This window comes from Staurois parvus, unplaced genomic scaffold (genome assembly GCF_062004578.1).
Source record: "Staurois parvus isolate SC_StPar_1 unplaced genomic scaffold, SC_StPar_1.0 ptg000746l, whole genome shotgun sequence".
Taxonomy (NCBI): domain Eukaryota; kingdom Metazoa; phylum Chordata; class Amphibia; order Anura; family Ranidae; genus Staurois; species Staurois parvus.
In genome coordinates, this window is record NW_028318542.1 from 5,191,043 (window position 1) to 5,215,436 (window position 24,394).

Below are 24,394 nucleotides of genomic sequence, written 5' to 3' on the forward strand. Positions count from 1 at the left end.
TATAGGATGCTCTACATGGGCTGGAAAAAACTGTACATATGTATGTTTTCACTGTATTGGTGAACATTTCTTATTTGAAAGCCCAAAATAACAAGAAGATGATAAAGTTCCATAGTCCTATTTATTAGCGTGGAATGAAGCACAGCTCATAGGGGCGTGGGACGTTTCCAAATCCACTCATTTGTGGTGTAAGGTCTAGGTCTTGTGGGTCCACCGGGGATCTCAAGGTGAAGTTCTGTAAAATTGTAGTGAAAAACAGGAACAGTTCCATTTTTGCAAGACCTTCGCCCATACACATCCGCTTCCCTGTGAAGCGAAAAATAATTATAAATGGCTAAATGGCAATTACTGGTGACATAAGTGCAAGTGTAATAAATAAAAGAGCAACATGCAAAGTGCAGTGATCTATTGCAAGCAATCTGGAACCTTTTTTTTTTTTTTTTTACATTTTTTTACCAAATGCTCTGCAGTGATAGAAGCAGATTGGTTACTTGCATTCAAGAATTAGCCTTTCCAAAATTGAAATTTCAGTTTTAAGAAGATAAAAGTGAAACTATGCTTGAGTTGTATGGGAGATCTTGCCATAATGAGCAAGTATGCTTAGCATTCTTGTAAAATATGGCAGACGTGACCTACTTCAGAGCTGAAAGGTCCCCATTCGCTGCCATCTGATCCTGTTCTTATTTTGTCATTGGTAGCTCAGAGATGATGTAACTTCTGTGCATGCATGCTAGTGTTAGATTATCTCAGCATCTGCAGACACCAAATCTTTGTTTCAAAAAGTTCTATCCCCTAGTGACTTTTTCTCCACTTCAGTTTTGGCATAAAACCCCCTCAGTTTACTATACTGCTCAGAAACTGTCAATAGTGGAGTTGGCCTTACCACTCTTGTTGAAGTTTTCCTTGGGTCACTATGGATGGTTAAGCCCACCTGTTTTGGATGCACTGTGTTACTTTAACTTCTTGCTGACTGTGTAACTCATATATACGCCAGCAAGAAAGGTGACCTTTAACACCGAGCTACTTGCATATATGCATCCACAGTGGCAGGAGGTTATGCACTGGCTGTGTGATGCGGGTTGTGTGTCGGTAACAAATCTCGCTCAAGTCTTCTGATTGGGAGCCAGTGGAATGGGCTCCTGATCATGTAACTGATGCAAGAACCAATCATTGTCACCATTCATCTGAACTTTTTAACTACATTCCATATTTTGATACAGAAGTTTAGAATCTTTCAAGGATCAAAGGAAAAAGGTCTCAAAGACAATATATTTCTCAAAATCTTTAGTCGTAAATTGGTATTATCTGAATCACAGGCTGACAGTAGTGTTGTACCTATTAAGTGATGCTAGTGAAGTAGTATATGGCCTACAAGGCAATAATGGCAGCTTCCACCAGTGGCCTGAGATAGATTTTTACCTCATTGATACTTTGTCTTCAACTGGCCATCCACCAGTAGATGAAGATATTTGTTTTAATTTTTTTCATCCTTTGATAGTATATGTAGTACTACCCCCTTAGGAATCTCTAGAAGATTTGGGGCCCCATATAGTCCTGCACAGCCAGGCCTCACACATCTTCACAAAAGCTTGCATCCAGAGTCAGAAATCAGTCCTTGAGCTTTGTTTTTGTGTTTTTATTTAGGAGATTTGAACTGAGATAGGGTTAGGGGTGTACAGGATGCCCAAGGGTACTGATAATCTGTGAATAATGTCCTGGAACTATTTACAAGTCTTCTCTTCAGCATAGTCTCTGTTAGAGAGCTAGCCAGCGTCTCCTTAGTGTACCCAGGCCCTAGATTCATTTCTTCTCTTCACCCAGCAACCTGGAGGTATCCCTGAACAGGGGATCTAATTCCTGTCACTTTAAGAAATTAATAGTCACTAGAGGGCTAATCTGGTTTTCCACCAGAGTGCTCCTTTCCCTATCTGTCCAGGGGGTGCAGGTGTACTTACTCAGATCCTCTCCTGTACCGCTTGTGGGTTGGTGACTGCTACTAGGCCTATCAGCTGGGCCGCTCCTTCCCTTCCATACAGGTGGTCCTCTCTCAGGGGGCTGGTGAGCTCTGAGCTTTCCTCCTTTCCAGCTCCAGACCTGCAGGTATGCCCTGTCCCACTGGGCCTCCTCGCAGCCTCTTTCCTTCAGCCTTATATCTTCCACCCAAACTCTCCCTCCAACTCTCCACTCTCCTCTCCTCCAACTGAGCAGGCTCCAACACTTTTAAGGGTGTAACAGCCCCTTGCCAACCTCTTGTTGGCGATTGGCTAGGATCCACCCACTGCCTCTAGAGCCTTCCACCAAAAGCCCTAGAGCAGGGCAAATTCCAGAGCCTCTCAGCCCTAAACCACAATTTGACCCCTCTCTGGCTATTACACCTGGGCTGCTGCAAAGGCCCTGTCTAACCATTGGAGTCTATTTCCCCCTAGCTAAATTAGGAGGGAGCTACATATAAGATGACAGAGGTCAGGTGTGTGTCCACATTATCATTTCCATTCTGGTGTGTGTTTCCTGTCTGGGCTGTTTAGTTAGTCTCTCTTCAGTTGTATCTCAACTTTTCTTTTTAACTTTCTTGTTTATTCTGACCTGAGCTGTATTGCCTTTGGCTTCTGTTCCTGATCAGAACTGTATTGACTTTTATGTCTTGTCCTTCTTATCTATATGCATATACTGTTGCTCCTGGTTATAACTCTGTCCCTTTATATTTGCTGTGTCCTAGAACTCTATTTCTGTTTGTGGTGGTCCAGCTAGGCAATCTTATGAGTTGCAGACAGGGCATTATTCTGCTGCACAAATTCATCCGTACCATCAATAGCTCTGATGAAGGTCAAGTGCTTCCAGTTCCAACACAATGGTGAAAGCCATTTACCATCAGCTGGCATAACAGTATGCTTCCTATCTTCTCAGTATATGTTTGTCCCTTGTACCTGCTCTCCTTTGTATCTGTACAGTGCTTACGTAGATTTTATGGTTTTCCCTAGATTTCTACTATGTTTCTGTCATCAGGTTCTTTCATCCCATAGGTTCTTAAAACCCCCAAAATACAGTCAGCAATCACATTCTAACTATGATATATACAATATTAAACATTTGGTTGTTGAGTGCCCAGAGATCCAGGTATCCAGTTCCACAATATCTGAACATGTTAGTAAATTGTGACAAACAACAACAACAACAAAGGCCAGACAAAACTGGAAGCCAAAGCCGAAGTGCCTGAATGATGGAAATGAAAAAATTAAAGAGTCACACCAAAATGGAAATGGAAATTATACAAACATGTTCTCTGCTAAGAGACACAGATACAACTGTATTCCAATAAAAGTCAAGGGGATAATCCAAAAAGTAGCCAATGCATTTCAGGGGTCAAAAATCCATCACTTTTTAGGGCATTTAATTTTTTTTCCTCCAGTGTGATTACAAGCACAGGTCTAGTCAGCAGCAGTTTGCCTGGTTATTGGAATAAAGTTGTGTCTGGAACAGGGGCGGACTGACAACACATGGAGCCCCCAGGCAATAGGGGATCATGCGGCCCCTTTGTCCTTGCCCACACTCAAACCACACCCAAAAAATCCTATGAAAAAGCCTATGAAAGGTACCAGAGGCATCTCATGGGGCCCCCTACTGACCCTGGGCCCGTGGACAGTGCCCGAGTGCCTGAATGTTCAGTCCGCCCCTGGTCTGGAACTCCTGACAGTGATGCGGGGCTTCAGTTTTCATTTTTGTTACATGACACTACAAGCCAAGGAGACCATGAATATTCTGTGGGGTGAAGAAGCTGTGTGCTGACGTAGCAGAGAATTTACATCGGCATCGATACTTTAAGACAGCGATACCAATAAGATAACCTTATGGGTTCATTGCCAGTTTTCCACTGTTCTCAACTATCTGAAAGATTACATTGGCTCTTCTTTTTGTTTGATGTCAGTGGAAGTCTCTGTTCTCTTATTGAATAAAACTGCCTGTTTCCATCATTGTAATAGTAATACCCAAATTATCTGTCTATTTATGCATCCTGAGTGCCATCATAGCATCTGATATAGGTAATATTATGTGAAGATATAATAAAGTGCAGCGCTAAAAAAGCATCAAAATCAATCAAATATATGATCTATAAAATATAATAAATAATTCATAAAGTGACTGTCAATGCATATAGGAATCCTGCGTTCATCTAGAATTTGGTGCTTGTGCAATCAGGTATAGGAGAAATGCACACTCACTGTAACGCATATTAAAATGCGCATTTGTGTATTAAAATCCTAATGTCATCAAGGTCATCCAAATCTGGGCAGGAATAGGGTTAAATCCCTCACTGGATAGGTCTGGATCCTGGGGCCTCTGATGTGGATTGGAAAGGTGCCAGAGATCCCTTTAAGGGATGGGTGGGTCAGATCACCAGATGTACAAGGGCTCCCTCTCTGGAAACTGGATGCTGGGTTATCTGCAAATTAATACTCCCCAGGGGAGTTAAAGTAGAAGAGTACCCATAGTGTAGTAAGGCTGGATACCTGATATCTTTACCTGGATGTTTTACCCTAATAAATAAGCCTTACTACACAATGGGTACTCTTCTACTTAACTCCCCTGGGGAGTCTGCCCCTTTCTTTCCTGAAAGTACACAATGGGTGATCGGTACCGATCACTTACTGTGTTTATTCATAACTGAAACATAGTAAACTGTGTTTTTTTATGCGTGGGGGCCCTGTAAGGTTGGCTGTATGGGGCCCTGCGGTTTTTAACAGCAGCCCTGCTTTAGATAGTACACAGGTTGGTATGTTGATCTAGTGATGCATACCTGAAGAGAAGGGCATGTATCCATCGTTCCGACGGAACTTTCCATTTTCATCCAAGAAATGTCCGGGGTTAAACTCATTGGGGTATTTAAACTGCTTGGGGTCTCGGAGAACAGAGGCCAGTATGGTATACACAGTGGTGTCCTAAAAAAAGAAAAGAAGAGTCATCATGATATTTATTTAGTAAGGTCAGTCAGTAAGAGTGTGATGCATGGATTAATACTGGTGTGTAATGTTAAACTGCAATATGCTCTTTGGTCAGTAGATGGCAGCAAAGTACAAGAATCGATTTTGTAGTGACTTCTGCTAAGACAAGATAAATGCTTATTTACCCTATAAAGTTTAATGAATACTAATTTAGGGGCAGAGTAGGACCCTCAGAAGGGTCATAGTGAACTGTAAATGCAGGTTTGAGGCTGCAATTAAGAAATGACTTACTGCATCACAAACTCTATGGGAAGGGGAGGAGTTCCTGTGCTGAGGAGGAAGTGGAGTCTGGGTCTGACTGATGGATGCTGAGGACGTCTGGAGAATCTGTGTGGGGCCTTGAAGAGGATTTACGGCTCACAGTGGAATCTGGCGAGGGCACCTAAGGAAGATCCACAACGAGACCAGGAAACAAGTGACTGTATGGTCCGGTTCCGGAGTGGGTCAGGAGAAAGCACCAAGAGCCTGCCAGGGAACCGTAAGTGCGGCTTTGCCGCAGCACATCGCACCACACGTGGTCAGTGACATTTTGGATATACCAGAAAGTTACAAGAGACATACTCCACTTTCCTTTGGATTACAAATAGTATTGCGCAATACTTAGGGTGCACCCCAACGTTATATCTTGCTCAGGAGCATTCAGGCGCAGCCAGGCTGCTTTCCGGACATTGTGGAAAAGTCCGCAAGTACGGGGTTAGTGTTAGACAGTATTATTCTTACTGTATGGTTATGCGCTGTTATCATTCTGTTTACGTATGCTCAGCTACATGATCACTATAACTGTTCAGTAAACGTAATTGTTTTAAAAGAACCGCTGTCTGTGTCTGTGTGGCATCGTGTACCCTCTGAATCTGTGGGCCCAGTCCTCGGTTTTCCTTCATTTGCCTGAATGTCTTTTCTGAAGACTGAGAACTATGTAATCACACCCATATTCATACTACAGGATTGCTATCAATCAATGTGTTCAGGTACCTGCATATTTCATACTGGATATCAACAAGACAACTACTGGTTTGCTCTAGTTTTGTCCAGTTTGAGTTTTAGCCTAGTCCAGTAGGTGTCTCATTTTATTTTTACTGGGATCATAATGTTTTATGCCAAAAACATTGCCCATAAAATAAATAAAAACTGTACGAAAACAGTTATATATTCAAAGAGATCATAATAGCATAGGCCCAATTATGATAGAATATAAAGCAGTGTATTACAAATTCTTGTAGGCATGTAGAAATGTAGTCATACTTAATGACTGTATTGTCACCAATATATGCATTTAGCTGCATTCCAAAACAGGCAGACAAACTTGATCTTGACCCTAAGACCCATCTTGAGTAAAGCTAATTGTGAGCACAGTTAGTACATACGGGCTTGTTTATTTTATAAGGACAAAGTGCAGTAAACAATACAGACCATTCACAATCAACTTTTTATTGGCCTATGAATGACTGCACTTTGCCTATTATCCTTGCTTTTCGCACTGCCTAATAACGTTAGCCCCAAAAAACTAGGATGTCGCTTGTGGTTTCACCTTTGGAATGATAAAATCTCGGAAGTGCACGTCACGAGTCACTTTGTGTGGGATGCCCATTGGGACGAGATCAATGAATCTCTGAATTTCATGGATCACAGCGTCCATATATGGCATACGAGACCGATCTTCAATACAAGGAGCCCGGTTCCGACCAATGATTTGGTCTATCTCTTTGTGGATGCGTTCTGCAAAGATGGAAACAAAAGGCAGGTGATTCAGAGCTAAATTATTATTAATTTAATGATCTGATTTGGTCACTGAAACTTCCAAAATCATTTTAAAAAGTTTAAAAAGTCTATAATTAAAATAAATTTGAATGGTTAATTTGGCAGCCAGTAATATTGCTTATTTAATGTTTTACAACATAAGAACTAAATGTTGCCAGATTGAATGAATGTAGTTCATTATTTAGGAAGGAAAAAAATATATATTTTTTTACAATCAGTATAAATGCCTGAAAAACTGAGACTTCCATCCTTGCTGTGCAGCAGAGCTGTGTAAATCTCAAGGCTTGATGGACATAAGTACAAACCATTTAGCACCTAAGACATCTACCACATAAGTATTTAGCTAGGTACTTAGCTGTTTGGAGTTCAGCATTAATGGTTGCTCATATGGTATATGGTATAAGAGCAATTACAATTTATGTCAAACCAAAAATAAATCTCGAGGCCACGTGCCACAGTATTCTTTAGACACATTTCTTACAGAAGAAAAGCAGCAGAAATACGCAGAAAATCCTCATTTTTGCTTGTGCGTTTATGCATGTTCATGACCGTTCACGCATTTGGCGTTAATGCATTCTATTGGCCAAGATATAAATGTATTGTTCCTCTTCAGAGCGTGCAAGTGTTGTTTTCTTTTCTGCCTTTAAACTCCTGCCATTGGCTCCTGCTGCTGTCAACCATAGTCATTGAGGAGGGAGTGGAGGGCAGGGCTGAGTCTCACTGTGTGTGTCAATGGCACAAGGCATGCTATGGAGGCACTCAGCAGCAGGAGAAACCAGGAGCACCGGTGGGGGAACCCGAGAAGAGGAAGATCAGGGCTGCTCTGTGCAAAACCATTACACAGAGCAGGTAAGTATAACGTTGCTTTTTAAAAAAATATTTTTCAACCGGTAGGGGACCAGAGAAGAGGAGGATTGGGGCTGCTCTGTGCAAAACCATTACACAGAGTGGGTAAGTGTTCCATGGTTTTTTTTTTTATATATATTTTTCAACCACTTTAAGCTCTATAGATCTGTAAACAATGGGCTGTACATTAAATAAATAAAGAAGAGACCAAAGCTTTACCCATTGGTGCAAAAGTCAAATGTCAAACATTAGTATAAAATATTTCATATATAAAACAAATGTGGCTCATCACAACTCAAAATCTGGATGAGAATATTTGTTAAGTGCTTGCTTGGGTGGTTGAAGCCCTTTCCTACCCTCCCTCCCACTTCCCTATCCCTATGTTCCCCAAGATCACAAATTTCACACACCTCCTCCGTCTCATTTTCCACTATCTTCTCTCCATACATAACCAACACATGTGCCTTATTGACATTAATTCCTCTATGCTTTCCACTTCCACAGTCTCCACACCTACTTCCCCCTTATATTCCCCTTCCTTCCTGGCAGTACCTTAGTCTCCCATAAAAGACTCTGACACACACTGAACATCATCCTTCTCCACTGGGTGACCTTCTCTGAAGGTCCTGGTGAGATTAGACAACTCAAGCTTTTTTTTGCCTCGTAATGGTTTCACTTTGAGAAGCTGAAATCTTAACACACCATACGATCTACTTTAGATCTTCTTTGGTAACATGGGACCTTGGGGATTGCCATCCCTGCCATATCACATCCTTATGTATCCCTCATTGTAATGTACAGCTCTGTAGCCTTGATTAAAAAAGAAAAATCAATACAAATAATTTGAAAAAAAAAAATTCATTTTTTTTTTAGTCCTTTATTTTAAAAAAACTTCACAAACCTTCAACATCTGCGTGTTTGAGCAGAATCAACAGTCCATAACGCAATGTTGTACTGACGGTTTCTGTACCAGCACCAAACAAATCGAATGTGGTATTCACAATACCCTCCATGTGAAATTCAGTTTGTGGCACATCTTTTTCCTAAAGACATAAGAAGAAAATGTAGATGTCAAAAATGAAAACAAAGTTAAAGTGATTCTAAAGATTCATTTTTTTTGTAAAATAACAAATGTCTATACGTACCTGCTGTCTGCAGTGGTTTTGCACAGAGCAGCCCGGATCCTCCTCTTCTTGGGTCCCCTGAAGGCTCTACTGGCCCCTACCTCCTGTGGCGTGCCCCCACAGCAAGAAGATTGATTTGGGGGCACCCGCTGCTCCGTATATCCATTCACACATGGAGCCGTGGCTGGACCCCACCCCCTCTCTCTCCTCATTGGCTGACTGGTTGTGATTGACAGCAGTGGGAGCCAATGGTTCCCACTTGCTGTCTCATCCAATGAGGAGGCAGAGACCGGGGGCAGCCCAGGCTGTAATTTACATCGCTGGATCTCGAGGTTCAGGTAAGCATTGAGGGGGCCGGGGGCACTGCTGCACATAGAAGCTTTTTTACCTTCATGCATAGACTGCAGCCTTTACAACCACTTTAAAAACTGATCTGGATGCATATATCTCTATTAACCTCCCTAGCGGTATGATTATGTTCATATTTCTATGCTCAAAGCGGTACATTTTTTTGCTTGGAAATATGTTTTTTTTTATTGTAGGCCTGTAATTTTAAAGGAATAACTCACTGAGATCTGTCCGAACAAGAGTCTAGTAAACATCCCGGGTATGATAAAACTTGAAACTCGAAATCCTAAATTAGATTTTAATAGATAATCATAAAAAATAATATAATAATAATAATAAATTTAATTCAATAATATAATCAAACCAAAAACACTGAAATTTGAAATATAGCGCCAAGTTCACACATCACTGAGCAAAGTCGCAGAATCGTTTTCAGTGTCTGATGACGAATTTCCCCCACGAATCATTATCACTCAATTCTGCAAGTGGTTCTGATTTACTATCGCTGTTCTCTAGCTGATCTAAAACCACTTTTGACCTAAAGGGACGCTTTTTGGACGCAATGGATTTTTCTCAGTTTGCAGGCAGAAAGAACAGTAAAAATGCAAGCAGGGCGCCGGACAAAGCACTAGGGACAATATGTATGTGAAATGCTTTGATACAGTAATGTTTTACTATGTGATTTTAGTGATTTTAGTGAATGTCACTTTTTGGCATTTTCAAATTTCCCGCCGTTCCGTCCCCCGTACGTCCCGACGCTCGGAGGGGACGGAACGCAGATGACAGATGCCGGCATCCGCTGGATTTCATTGCCGGAGACACTGCAGGAGGAACATTGCGGGAGCGAAGGACAAGGTAAGTGAAGAACAGATCCTGGAGCAGCGCGGCATGGTAAGCCTGAGTGTAGCTTGGGGTTACCTCTTGTGATACTGAAACTTTACCCCGAGCTACACTCGGAATACCGCCAGGGAGGTTAAAGTAGAACTAAAACTTTTTTTTTTCATTTTGGATAGAGTAAGAAAGTGATATAACTCCTGTGAAGTTTTTTTTGCCATTTCCAATAGGGGAGATTTCTCCTCAGTTCCGATCCCATAATCAAAAGAGGAAGTTGGAGGAAATCCCTCATTGTCCCCATTGGAATAATTCACCTCTATCACCGTTCTGGGGATAACCCAAAATTTGGGAAATTTTTAAGGTTTTTCTTTCAGTGATGATGGTAAGCATGACAAATTAGATAGAGTGAATCTCTCTAACGGGGACACAGACAGCTATGAAAACCTGAGAGGTGTTCTAATCCCTCTCCACACTATCCAAAGATACAGTAAAAATTAAATAGAAGCCAAGGATCACACTGTATGTATCAGCTCAACATGGAACGTCAACACATTGTTGATGCAGCCTGTTAAGCTGATTCGAGAAAAATAGAGTGAATCTTAATTTCATTCCAAATTGAAAGCCTAAAGCCCCCAAAATATGTTTTGTGATATTTTCATAGATTAAAAAAACTAATTTTGTACTATTTTACTTTTGGCACTGATACCTCATACACCATACTTACAACATCTATATCTGGATACCATTTTAAAAGGACTTCCACTATGAACTGCTTCCTGAGCAGCCTTAACCTACTTGGATTTACTTATTACCAATAATCTTTAGAACTTTCCAGTCCAGTGCTGCCACAACACAGTCACAACAGGAAGTAGGGGGAAATCTATCCAATGTAAGGGAACTGTTCACTAAGGCTAAGTTCACACTAGCTTTGTTAACAGGCGTTAGACAGGCGTTTGGGCAGTGTTTAATGCTCCTTAAATGCCTATGAAAATTCTACACATGGCAGCACACAGTGCTGTTCACACTGAAGCGTTAACGTTATGGCAAAATTGATGCCTCGTGTCCAGTCAAGAGGAGTTGAAGCCTCCCATTCAAGTCTATGATGATTCTCCTCAAATGCCTGGCAGGCGTTTGCGGGGTGTTTGCAAAGCGTTTTCAGAGCATTACTACCATTAAACTTCATTATAGGCAAATGTGGTGCGGTTTTAACGCTTGGCAAATGCCTATCAAATGCTTCAAATACGCACATAGGGCATTTGGGGAGCATTAAAAATGCTTTCCAAACACCTGTCTAATGCCTGTAAAAAGCTATAGGGGAGTTTGGCAAGTGTTAGAAATTAGTCAAGTGTGAACAAGCCCTTAGATTAGGGGTGTCAAACTGGTGGCCCTTCAGCTATTGCAAAAATACAAGTCCCATCATGCCACTACCTTTGGGAGTCGTGCCTATAATTGTTAATTTTGCAATGCCTCATGGGACTTGTAGTTTGGCAACAGCTGGAGGGTCCCCAGTTTGACACCTGTGCCTTAGATAGTTGTCATTGGAACAGACCTCCTCATTGGAAGAGGTCTCCCTCCATTCCTGTTCCAATCCAAAATGTTGATTTTGAAAACAAAACAAAAAACTTTTGGTCTCGGATATATTTTAATGTTTGATCTTTTAGGTGCCAGATAAACGTTTGTGTTATTTTGCTGTAAGTTAGATTGGCAGTTTCCTAATACAATGGCGTATAGGCAGGTGCAGTCTGCTTTCTCTACTGTGGGTGGTGCCCGTCCAGAGTGGTACTACAGAAGTGGAAGTCAGGAGAAACTTAGTTTTCTTTATGGTTTCTGGGCCTCCTGAGGCAGTGTGTTGATTGTCTACTCTGCATCCAGGTGACCCCTGGTTGCCATCTTGGGTAAGCAGAGTCTTTTTAAGTCCCTGCCCCCGGATTTTGGCAAGCATTTGCGAAGTGGATAGAGTAAGGAAAGACCACCCTTCTGTGAGGGAAAGTGTTAGCAGCAGAGAAAGGTTCCTGAAGAGTAGGGGCAGGCTAGGGACATGCCATCCTTTGAAGCCTCCCCATTGGGACCAGACTGGCCAGTCCACATTCCACCCTCTGAGACAGATGCTATCGGTGCATCTTACCTGCTGTAATACCATACTGCACAGAACTGTGAGTGTTTCCCAGTGGGGAATTTTCCCGCTGGACTGATTGTAGTTAAGCATTTTCTTCAATTGAATTGGAGTTATCTGCAACTGGGCTCTTTGTTATCACTGCCGCAGCGCGATGCTGCACCAAAACACAGGCGGCAATTTTTTTTAAAGCTCAGTGGGTATCGAATTAACTTTTTTTTTTTTTGTGAGACTCCATCTGCGAGCAAAAAAATAAAATTTACCAGTAAACCCCAGCAGAATAAATTGCCTCACCTGCTCCATCTTTAAGAGAAAGCAATCAATGAAGTCTCGAGGAGAACCTGGATCCAGGGTTTCTTTATGCATTTTCACCCTTTCTCCAATAAATTTCTGAATGCCATCAATTGCGTTAAACATTTTTTGATGAGGTCCTGGAATCTTTCCAACCACTTTGGGAAACACGTTGTACATCTAAGAGATATTTGTAGTGTAAGATCATGACCCAAACACAATGGGAGGAATTAATATCATATATGCACCAGATTTACAGCAAAGAATTGAGGATGGAAGTGTGCGCACCAAACTAATAAACCAATAAGCCTACTTGGAAGAAACTAACAGAAAAGTATGGGATTTCTAAAATAACAAACTTTCATACTCACCTAGATCAATCAGATGCTGCATCTGTCTACCCTGCTGCCTCTAAGACTGAGAACTGAGCTATAAAAAACTACTGATTGCTCAGTTCTTGGTCATCAGTGATCAGAGAATGAAGACAATCAATCACTGGCTCTCTGCTCTGATCCTTCAGTGCTCACTGCAGCGCTGGGCTGTGGAGGGGCAGGGAGGGGGCAGAGGCATGCTGAGAGGCTGAGCCAGCTACTGGTCAAACTTCTGGGTGGATCTCAACATTAAAGTTGGGATCCCTCCAAGGTCTAGACCAGCGGAGCAATGCCAATCAAAGGCAGGCATTAGCCCGCTGTTAGCTGAATCTCAAGCTAAGTGCACTCCTGTGACCTACAGAAGTATGGCCAAAAGAGCTTCGGCCATCCTTCTCTTTTAAAGGGTTACAGATATGGATATTTTTACATGGTTACATTGGTCCAGCTTGAACTAATGTAACTCTGCATATACCAAATGTGTGGGATCCCACTAGAGGCTTCAAATCACTGTAGTAGGCAATGCTACTCCAGTGATCTCCTTGAGATTCGTGTTTATGAACACAGCATGAAGCCTGCTCAGCACAGTTGCCATTCTGATAGCTTTGCATTTATTCAATAAATGCAAAGCCCTCTCTGATTGAAAGAGGCGGAGAAGAGGTGACATCACACGGTTTTTAATTGGTATTAATACTTTGGGCCTAACAAAATGTTAACTGGGCTGAGTGATATCTAATCATTTTGTATCCTGCCAACATCCCAAATGTAACAATTGCAAACACTGGATCCAGAAACCCCCCTGGGAGCAAAATAATATGTATTATCTATAAAAATATTTTTTTCATAAACACATCAAACTGACAATAAAATAGACAGGTCAATAGAACCATCTGACCATTGTATTCAATACAATGTTGGACTTTGCTGGTGATACATAATAAATGTATCCAATAACATAAATATACATCGAACATCTAACATGACTTGGTCAGGTGAAGTGTATTCTTCCAGTAGAGTTCAAGGGAGGGTTTCTGGATCCAGCGTTTGCAATACTTTGGGCCTAAATACCTTTTTCATTCCACATTTCTTTTTAATCTCTATTCTGTGTTTATTTTCTTAAGCTTCAAATTAGAAACTGGAGCACTTTTTCACATGTGCCAGTCTCGGTTTCCTTCCCCAAACATATTTATAATCTCATTAATGCAAACATTTACTTTGTAGATGGTCCGAAGCTCTTAACTTACCTGTCCCCAAATAGAGCTGAAACCTCTAAAACTTTCATTTAAAAAGCTCAACAGCTGGAGGAATGTTTTGTCTTCATACTCAAACCGGTTTCCAAACACCACTGAGCAGATGACATTTGAAACTGCCTTGGAAAAATAGAAAGTTGGATCCACAGACTGACCTGCAAAAGAGGCATAGTAAAGACTTAACAAACCATTACAATTAATTTACTATATAGAGGATTACAGGGTGATTCCCACCAAAGCTGACACTGCATGTTTCAGAGTTAAAGCATATATATACCCAAAACCAGAAATGTAACATGCTGCAGCTTACCAGTCCGTAAATGTGGTGGCTGCATTAGTTTAATTGTTTCAGACTTTTGCTTTCTTTATTTTTATCTGGTGATCCTTCCAGTAACACACTTCCTGCCTTAGGGTGGCAACCCTCAATTACTATATAGTACTTATGGAGGAACATCTTTTTCACCCTTTGTTGTTTTCCTGATTTGGACTACAAAAACCTTCCCTTCTCCTTACCCCCATTACACTGGGGGAAGGGTGGTATAGGTCACAAAAGGGAACTGGAAAGATTTCCAAGTCAGGTCGGGCTAAGGCTAGGCATAATGAACAATAAAAAAGTGCACTTACTAAAATGACATGGTAGTCTCCCTTCCAATAGACTTTTTTTTAAAGCTGCCCGCTCCCCCAACTGACCAGTTAACTCTGTATAACACTGCAGAGTTCATTCCATGATTGGAGGAGATACTTGACAGTTTCATGTGACTTGATTCTCTACCTAACCAAATTCATTTTTTTTATATAAAATATTTTAATGAAAAAATTAGTTTTCAAATATATGCAATAAAAAGTATACAAGTGATGAAAGACATGTATATGCACAATCCTATTTACAAAAATGGGTCTATGCTTGCTTTGGAGTCAATTTTTTTTTGGTCATATGGCTGCCTTATAATTCTATATGTTTTACTTACAGTTGGTTTTCCTAAATTCTTCAGTAAGGAAATAGGCCTCTTCCTGTATTCTCTCTTCGATGCTTTTTTTACCCATTCCAAAATTTCTGAGGGTCATCAGAGAAAATCGTCGCAACTGTTTCCATCGTTCCCCATTACTGGCAACCACTCCTGAAAATGATGTATGGAACCAATGAGACACAACTACTTACATATTTCCTTTTGGCTGTCATCCATTGTTACTACAGAATTTGGGAGCCACATACTGCTTTAACCAAAAGCTTTTCAGCAAATTCTCATAACTTGTCAGATGGTATCACTGTTTCTTGATGTATTAATAAAAAAATGTGTTATATCAGTACCTGAACAAACTTCCATTTGTTCAATAAACACAACTGAAATAAAAAAGGGCATGGGTAGTAGGGCACTGCCACGGGGATGTAAAAAAAAAAAAACTGTTCAGCGGGGATTGGGTCTTTAAATGTAGCTTAAAATGCAACATTAAAAATACACTGCCATGGGGACATTAAAAAAATACTGTTCAGCAGAGACTGGGTCTTTTAATGCAGCTTAAAAGGCAACATTAAAAATATACATGTAGCATTACCCCCGTAGGAAAAATCTGCAATTATTGTCTAGGTCTTCCCTAACTTCATCCCTTATCCAGGCACAAGGTAGTTTCACGGCCAGGTACACACACTTTCACTAGTTGTCTCCAATGATCAGTCTAGTGGTTGTTGTTTTTGTAGTTTTATTATTGGAGAACTTGGATAGGGATGGGGAATTTAGTAGGATACTTCAGGAATAGAATTAATTACAGTTGAGGACAGAACTTCCTTAACCTCCCTGGTGGTATGATTCTTTCCGATTTTTGGTGCTGAAAGCGGTACCATTTTTTTGCATGGAAATATGTAGTTTTTTATTGTAGGCTGTTATTTTTAGAAATAACTCACTGAAATCTGTCCAAACAAGAGTCTAGTAAACATCCCGGGTAGGATAAAATTTGAAACACAAAATCATAAATTATAATTTAATAAATAATCATAAAAAATAATAATAATAAATTTAATTCAATAATATAATCAAACCAAAAACACTGAAATTTGAAATACAGAGGCAAATTCGCACATCGCTGAGCAAAGTCGCAAAATCGTTTCAGTGTCTGATGAGGAATTTCCCCCACGAATCATTATCACTCAATTCTGCAAGTGGTTCTGATTTACTATCGCTGTTCTCTAGCTGGTCTAAAACCGCTTTTGACGTAAAGGGACGCTTTTTGGACGCCATGAACTTTTCTAAGTTTCCAGGCAGAAAGAACAGTCAAAATGCAGGCAGGGCACAGGACAAAGCAGTAGGGACAAAATATATGTGAAATGGGTTGAAACAGCAATGTTTTACTATGTAATAATTATTTTTTAAAAAATGACATTTTTAAAAATTTTTAAATTTGCCGCTGGTTCCGGCGCCCGTACATCCCAACGTCACAGGGACCGGAACACGGAAGCCAGATGCCGGCATCGGCTGGAGGAGATGGCCGGGGACGCTGCAGGGGACACATCGCGGGAGCGAAGGACAAGGTAAGCGCTGGAGGGACTCCCTGAGCAATGCCGCATGGTAAGCCCGAGTGTAGGTCGGGGTTACCGCTCTTGGTACTCAAATTTTACCCCGAGCTACACTTGGGAATACCGCTAGGGAGGTTAAGTATCAGCCTTGAGCAAAGTCCCAATGTCTGGAAGGAGTTAAATAGACAGTGTTCTTCAGGACAATAGCCGGAGTCCCGTTGTTTCAGACCCACGCTGAATATACAGCACCAGAGGGCTAGCAAAGCACACAGGTCCCCAAGATCCCAGTGTCTGTACTCACAAGGCCCAAGGACAGAATGGTAGCCTTCTTCCAATCTTTCAGCAATGCCCTCCAGTAATATCAGATAGATCTATGGCAGAAATCCCCCCTCAGTCATATTTCTGAAGAACCAGAGTCACTCTCTCTTATGTCAGGACCTCAGGTAGCCCACTTAAGGCTGCATGGCAGCAAGTGCCTGGGGAGTCAGTGTGCATTCCCAGAGGCTGGTACAATCCTCTCCAGGAAAGCCCAGAATTCAATATGCCCAAAGAATAAATACCCTCTCCAAGCATGCATCAGGGCTGAATTCCCTGGGATTGGTTGGAGTGGTATTAATATTCATGCTGTGTTCTGCATGAGTTCCACCTATACATCCAGAACCTTCTTAGGTTACCTGGATACAGAGGAAGCCAGGGGCAGACCTAGCAGCACTTGAAAACACTGAGCAAACACTGCTAACAGTTACAGCTCTCTATTAAGCACAAAACCTGATTAGATTTTCCTAGCAGTTCTCCTGATAGGCAGGGGAACCAACTAATCTACTTATCCTAGCACCTATCTAGGAGGGTGCTACACACACATTATATAAATAACTTGCTTGGGGGTTACTTTAGCCTCACAGATGAATTGGTGCGCCTGTAAGATGTACTTCCACAAAAGTGTGGAAAAAAATCCATACCAAACCCTTGATTTGATATGAAGCCTGAGTGGCCATCAAAGAGAGGGGCAGTGAGCCTGGCTATATGCCTTCAACAATATGTTGTCTCTATGGTGATGGGTACAAGGGCCTTATCCCCTTTTCCCTGGCTTGTTGGATGTGGAGGTCTACTGGCAAGACTTATAGGAACCTAGACGCCCCCTTTAAAGTAAGGGGGCCCCTGGATATTCAGCTTCCTATTTAAAAACACCCAGTGATCCTACAAGTGCCTTATTTCAACAGGGCAACAGCGCTCATCTCTTGTATTAAAATCACTGAAGAAATGTAAATATAATTCTGCCCTGTCATGAAGACGGAGGAGGAGAGTTTTTCTCCATCAGGAGTTTTGACTGATGAGATATGGCTGACCACCTCACCTGAGGTAAAGACCCATAGAAGTGATGCAAGGTACCTTTTTCCATCCCACCTCCCTGCTTAGTGACCAGAACAGAGCTGTTGACCTTGCGATAATCTAAAAAATATAGGACAGACTCAATGGACCACTTGCTCTTTTCCCTGCTCTCACTCTTCTACTGTATAACACTTACATCCTGAGATTGGTAAAGAGAGTGCTGCATGTGGTATGTTGAAATGAAATTCCTGGCCTTAGTCAGTTCCTGTTCAAAGGAGGCCCTTTGAAAAGAACAGATACTTAATATAAATTGGTTCTTACCATGTCCTCCAGAGCTTATCCTTTCCAGTAGAGGCATTCGTCCCCGAGCACCGAAATCATCTGCATTATCAATGAGGGCCTCCTTGACTACATCACAGCTGCAGAGCACGACAACTGTTTCCATACCCATATGAAGGGTATATACTGGGCCATACTTCTCACTCAGCTGCAGGACAAATACAATTCAAAATATTAATTTTAGTTTGAAATTCTATGACGTCAGTGTTCTAAAACCTCAGAAAGGTGCTTCCCAATGCAATGCATTCCACATAAGAACCAGGACACCCACCGGGTCACACTGGTGGCTGTTATTACTCTGGCAACTCACAAACTGCTACTGTATTTGTCAGTTGTTCCCTTTTTCCAGGGACAGTCCTAGATTTTGAAGAAGTTGCCTTTGCCCTAGAAATGTGATCATAATTTTAATGCTAATGACGTTTATGTTTTAAAAAACATTACTTTGGGTCCACTGGTTATGCTTACAACTGTCATAAAAACCCTGACCTTGGACGTGACCCGTGATGAATGCAACCCGTTGGCTCTCCTGTCACCCAAGCTCTTCCCCACGTGACTTCCTCAGGTGACTTCCTCAGGTCCCGTTGCATTCATCACGGGTCTTGTCCAAGGTCAGGGATTTTATCAGCATTTTATAGCAGCATTTCATCTTGTTGAATGTAAGTGCAAGTTTAATAAAACTACTGGGTATTTTACACACTACACTGTGGCAGGTTCCTTTGTTTTGTGAGTTGCACCCAGCAGATCATCAGTTACAGGAACATTCTCACACCAGCATGCAGTGGAGGAGAGAGAGTCCTATGATCCACAGAGACGCCATACCCATTCCTCACAGATGGGGAGGAAGAGCTTCTGACCTATTTTTAATTAAATAGGTCTGTGTGTGGAGGTGAGAGTCCATTTCAGACACTTTTTGGGTGGTGCACTTTTTGCATGGATTGCTGACAGCACCGGAGAGAAGGGTAAAAACATCAGCAGGAGGATCAATTTCAAGATCGTGTACAGATTTATACCCATTTGCACAGGATATATGAGAGACTGTGCTATTGGATGTGGTTACTAGTGTTGGGCTCTATGTTCAAGTTGAACCTAAGTTTGACTCGAACATGCGCCAATCCTGTGTTCACTGAGCACATGAACCATAGGGGCGTTGGGAAGGCTGTTTCCCTGCCAAGCCCCACAGTGCACTGCGCCCTGACAGTGCATTGTGATTGGTCAATCACAGAACAGTATGATGTCACAAGGGACGGGGTGAACGCCACACCCTTGTGATGTCATGACAGTATTTAAGAACTGTCATCGGTGCGCAGCTGTCAGTTGGCCAAGAGCCAGCATAACTGCTTTTTTTTTTGGGTGGTGGCGGGCATAGTGATTGATGTTGGAGCTAATTCAGCGGACATTTTTTTTTAACTGTTATTTTTAATAAAGGACTTTTCAAAGACTGTCCCCGTTATTTTTACACTACACATACTCATTCAAATGGGGGGGCGGGATTTGAGGGCTCCAGATTCTGATAAGCCCTCTGCCCACAGACCCCCACAACCACAGGCCACGTTTGTAGGGAAGAGGCCCTTGTTCCAATCAACATGGGGACAAAGTGCTTTGGGGTGAAGCCCCCTGCCCCAAACACCCCCCCCCCCCCCATGTTGAGGGCATGTGGCCTGTTATGGCTCAGGAGGGGGGATGCTCACTCACTCTCCCCTTTCCTGACCTGCTGGGCTGCATGCTCGGATAAGGGTCTGGTATGGATTTTGGGGAGGACCCCATGCAATTTGTTATTTAATTTTGGCATTGGGGTTCCCCTCAAAATCCATACCATATACAAAAGACTTGGCATGAATGGGAGGGGGGACCCCATGCTGTTTTCTTTTTTTTTATTATTATTATTTAATTGTCGGGCAATGCTGGCAATTCTTTTTACATTCAGCTGTCAGGTGAAACATGAATAAATGTTTCACTACTAAAATACTGCATGACTTCATAATATAACTCATGCGGCCTTGTAGTAACTGAGCGGTATGTTAGCACATACTCAGATGCAGTAAGATACCGCTCAGCAAATTGTTCGTGTTTGAAGTTTGTGGTCGAACATTCTGTAGGATCAAATGTTCGACCGCAAACCGAACGGGGGGTGTTCAGCCCAACACTAGTATTATGCACCCAATGGACTATAGGTTATAGTTTCTTTGGTATTTCACAGCAGTGCAACAAATTGTTTTTGTTTTATTTTGATGTATTTGTGTAACAGTCACAACTAGTGATTGCAGCAGCTGTGCTTAACACTGAATGTTTATTTATTCACTCATTTGGGTTTGGCAGCACACAATTATTATCACTTTGTTATTACTTGGTGTACTTTGTCACTCATAGACAGAAGACAGCACAAGAAGCCAACTTCTGCTTTCAGAACAAGTGACAGTGGCAAGCTCAAGGCAAGTTACATTGTTACCATACATAGTTAGTCTGGCTGAAAAAAGACAGAAGTCCATCTAGTTCAACCATTAAAAAAAAAAAAAAAAAGTTATAATCCTACGCCCACAGTTGATCCAGAGGAAGGCAAAAAAAAAACCCAGCAAAGCATGATCCAATTTGCTCCTGCAGGGGAAAAAAATGTCTTCCTGATACCCCGATAGGCAATTGGATATTCCCTGGTTCAACTTAATATATAAATGTTAGTATCCAGTTATATTCTGTGTATCCAAGCAACAATCCAGGACTTTTTTAAAGCAATTCACTGAACTGGCCACAACCAACTCTTGAGGGAGTCTATTCCACATTTTCACAGCTCTTACTGTGAAGAAACCTTTCTGTAATTGGAGATTTAATTTCTTTTCCTCCAGACATAAAGAGTGCCCCCTTGTCCTCTGTGATGACCTCAGGATGAATAGCTCTACACCGAGTTCACTATATGAACCACTGATGTATTATACATGGAGATCATATCCCCCCTTATGTATTATACATGGAGATCATATCCCCCCTTATGTATTATACATGGAGATCATATCCCCCCTTATGTATTATACATGGTGATCATATCCCCCCTTATGTATTATACATGGAGATCATATCCCCCTTATGTATTATACATGGAGATCATATCCCCCCTTATGTATTATACATGGAGATCATATCCCCCCTTATGTATTATACATGGTGATCATATCCCCCTTATGTATTGTACATGGAGATCATATCCCCCCTTATGTATTATACATGGAGATAATTTCCCCTCTTAAGTATTAGACATGGAGATCGTACCCCCCCTTAAGTATTATACATGGAGATCATATCCCCCCCTTATGTATTATACATGGAGATCATATCCCCCCTTATGTATTATACATGGAGATCATATCCCCCTTATGTATTATACATGTAGATCATATCCCCCCTTATGTATTATACATGGAGATCATATCCCCCCCCCTTATGTATTATACATGGAGATCATATCCCCCCTTATGTATTATACATGGAGATCATATCTCCCCTTATGTATTATACATGGAGATCATATCCCCCCTTATGTATTATACATGGAGATCATATCCCCCTTATGTATTATACATGGAGATCATATCCCCCCTTATGTATTATACATGGAGATCATATCCCCCCTTATGTATTATACATGGAGATCATATCCCCCCCTTATGTATTATACATGGAGATCATATCCCCCCTTATGTATTATACATGGTGATCATATCCCCCTTATGTATTATACATGGAGATCATATCCCTCCTTATGTATTATACATGGAGATCATATCCCCCTTATGTATTATACATGGAGACCATATCCCCCCTTATGTATTATACATGGAGATCATATCCCCCTTATGTATTATACATGGAGATCATATCCCCCCTTAATCTCCTCTTCTCAAGAGAGAATAAATTCAGTTCCTCTAATCTTTCCTCATAGCTGATCTCCTCCATGCCTCTTCTGTTTGGTTGCCCTTCTCTGTACTTTCTCCAGTTCCCCAATGTTCTTTTTGTGAATTGGTGCCCAAAACTGAACTGCATATTCCAGATGAGGTCTTACTAATGATTTGTACCGGGGAAATGATATCTCTCTCTGGAGTCTATACCTCTGTTAATACAAGAGAGGATTTTGCTCACTTTAGAACCCACATTTTGGCATTGCATGACATTATTAAGCTTGTGATCTACCAGAACTCCCAGATCCTTCTCCACCATTGATTCCCCCAGTTGTACCCTCCTAGTATATATGATGCATGCATATTCTTAGCCCCCAAGTGCATAAACTTACATTTATCAACATTAAACCTTATTTGCCACATAGTTGCCCAATTAGTGCATTGAGGTCGGCTTGTAAGTTGAAGACATCCTGTAAGGACGTTACAAGTGCCAGAGGTAGCAGTACGGAGTATCAGTATTCTCTGGATGAAAAAAACCTTGCTGACAGGAATGACACTGCAGTCACTCCTATCATGCAGGCAGGAAGAAGGGAACTATTAGAGCTCCCAACGCCCCTCTAGGCCACACATAGAGCCACAATATACAAGGCTTGTGACCCTTCTGCCTCCCTGGTCCCAGCCCTGGTTCCTTATTGTAAATTTCCCTTGTATTCATGTTCTGGTGACAACTGTGACATTTTGGATTTTGCATCACTTTTAGTCCTTAGGTCAGTGAGCACAGGGACGTAAGGAGAGAATGAATCTCCTCAGCAAGGAAACAAAAAGAAATAAAACTTACTAACACCTCTCTATGCTATCCAAAGTGAAAACAAAAGATTTTACATACACTTTAAAGCTTACCTCTGGGAACAAAAATTATAATTAAAAATATTCCCTTGCATATAACAGCAGTAAAATCACTTGTTGTCTAATAATTAAACATTCACTGGACAAATGTCACCAGCATTTGTCCAGCCTGCACAAATGTCCTTGTATTTTCTTTAATATGATTACAACATTTCCTGACCATAATATAATTATTTGTTTGAAATACCTCCATTAGAAAAAAATAACACATTTTGGCCACTAGATAGAGCTGACAGTTATAGGTAATAATTGTATTAGAGAAAATACAGGGCAAATGTGTGTTGGCTGGGCGAATGCTTGTGATATTCGTCAAATTAATGTTTTAGAAATAGACCTATAGGAGAAGGTTGTATTTTCAAAACCCTTGTTGACATTTAAAATCATAGGATGAATTTAGGAAAAGACAAAATTTGGTCACTGCAACATGTTATATTGTGATTCAACAGACTGTGCAGTGACAACATGGAATATATAAAGTAATGCTTTATAGCTGCCAAGCTTGTAACTGATACCTTTAATCAGCCTTGGATAAACTTACCTTATTTAGTGACTTGAAGACCTCTTTTGCATTCAGTTGCAGAATGTTCCCAATGATGGGCAGTGGGGTGGGCCCCGGTGGCAGTCTACCTTTGTTCTGGTGCTTCCTAGCATGTGTGATACTCAATATCATGAAGATCAAACAGACAATTAATAACAGCGTGGTTGTGCTAAAGATCTCCATGTTGGCACTAAGCTCTCCTGCAATGCAGGTAATATTATTTCAGTCTGCTACAGGCTTATTTATAAAGGGAACAGCTCGAGAGGGCTGAAATTGGCACACCAAATGGATTACTCAAGATCCAGCTATCTACTGGCATTGGTGACATGTGAACTGAGTTCTTTTGTCCACTGAAATCTCACACCCAATATCTGATATGGAATGTTGATTGACAAAAGGGTAAGTCACTTACCAGTATTAAAAAAATTAAATAGCATGAACTTGTTTGACTTCTTCCATCAAGTGAATAGGACGCTTTCACTGGATAATGCGAAAATAATACTATACTGCAGTTGGATGACTTCCAAGGCTTCCACTTGCTATGTGGATTGGCTTATGTTTTATGACACTCCAGTCGAGCGCGAAAATCTTGAATCTGAAACAACTTAAGCATGTGAAAGGGTTAGAACCTCTGCCTGGTTTTATTGTTGTCTGTATTCAGAAGGTCTTCCTTCAATACCTATTTCAGTGACAGGAGTTAGGAGGGGGTTTTGAGGGCTCAGTGAAACAGGGGAATATCTCTGTTATGAACAAAGACAGTAACAAAAAAAATCATGAACAATCACAAAAAAGTTAGAACTACTGTAAGGTTTGTTTTACTAATGGACTGCAAGCTGTTGTTACATGAGCTTGTGTTTTGCAACTTCCCAGTAGGAGGGAACTTAACTGAATGGGGACCCCTGCCCTAGTGACATGAGGGAACCATGCTACACATGCTGCCTGCATGTGCTACTACAGTAA

General features: G+C 41.3%; 1 protein-coding gene across 1 annotated transcript; it reads right to left on the minus strand.

Annotated features, from left to right (window-relative positions):
• Positions 1 to 23,624, minus strand: LOC149445146 (cytochrome P450 2C16-like). Its single transcript, XM_089654205.1, has 9 exons — positions 23,435 to 23,624; positions 18,089 to 18,254; positions 14,898 to 15,047; positions 13,924 to 14,084; positions 12,315 to 12,491; positions 8,503 to 8,644; positions 6,526 to 6,713; positions 4,793 to 4,934; positions 1 to 306 (listed from the first exon to the last, which is right to left on the minus strand). The coding sequence occupies exons 1-9, from the start codon at positions 23,615 to 23,617 to the stop codon at positions 125 to 127; spliced, it is 1,491 nt and encodes a 496-aa protein (XP_089510331.1). The 5' UTR covers positions 23,618 to 23,624; the 3' UTR covers positions 1 to 124.
• Between the last annotated feature and the right edge of the window lie 770 nt (positions 23,625 to 24,394).

Excerpts from the sequence above, each read along its gene's own strand:
- LOC149445146 (XM_089654205.1), bottom strand. The coding sequence starts at position 23,617 with ATGGAGATCTTTAGCACAACCACGCTGTTATTAATTGTCTGTTTGATC. Across the intron at positions 18,255-23,434 it reads TCTTCAAGTCACTAAATAAG|CTGAGTGAGAAGTATGGCCC; the intron begins GTAAGTTTATCC and ends TTTGTCCTGCAG. Across the intron at positions 4,935-6,525 it reads GAGATTTTATCATTCCAAAG|GACACCACTGTGTATACCAT; the intron begins GTGAAACCACAA and ends TTCTTTTTTTAG.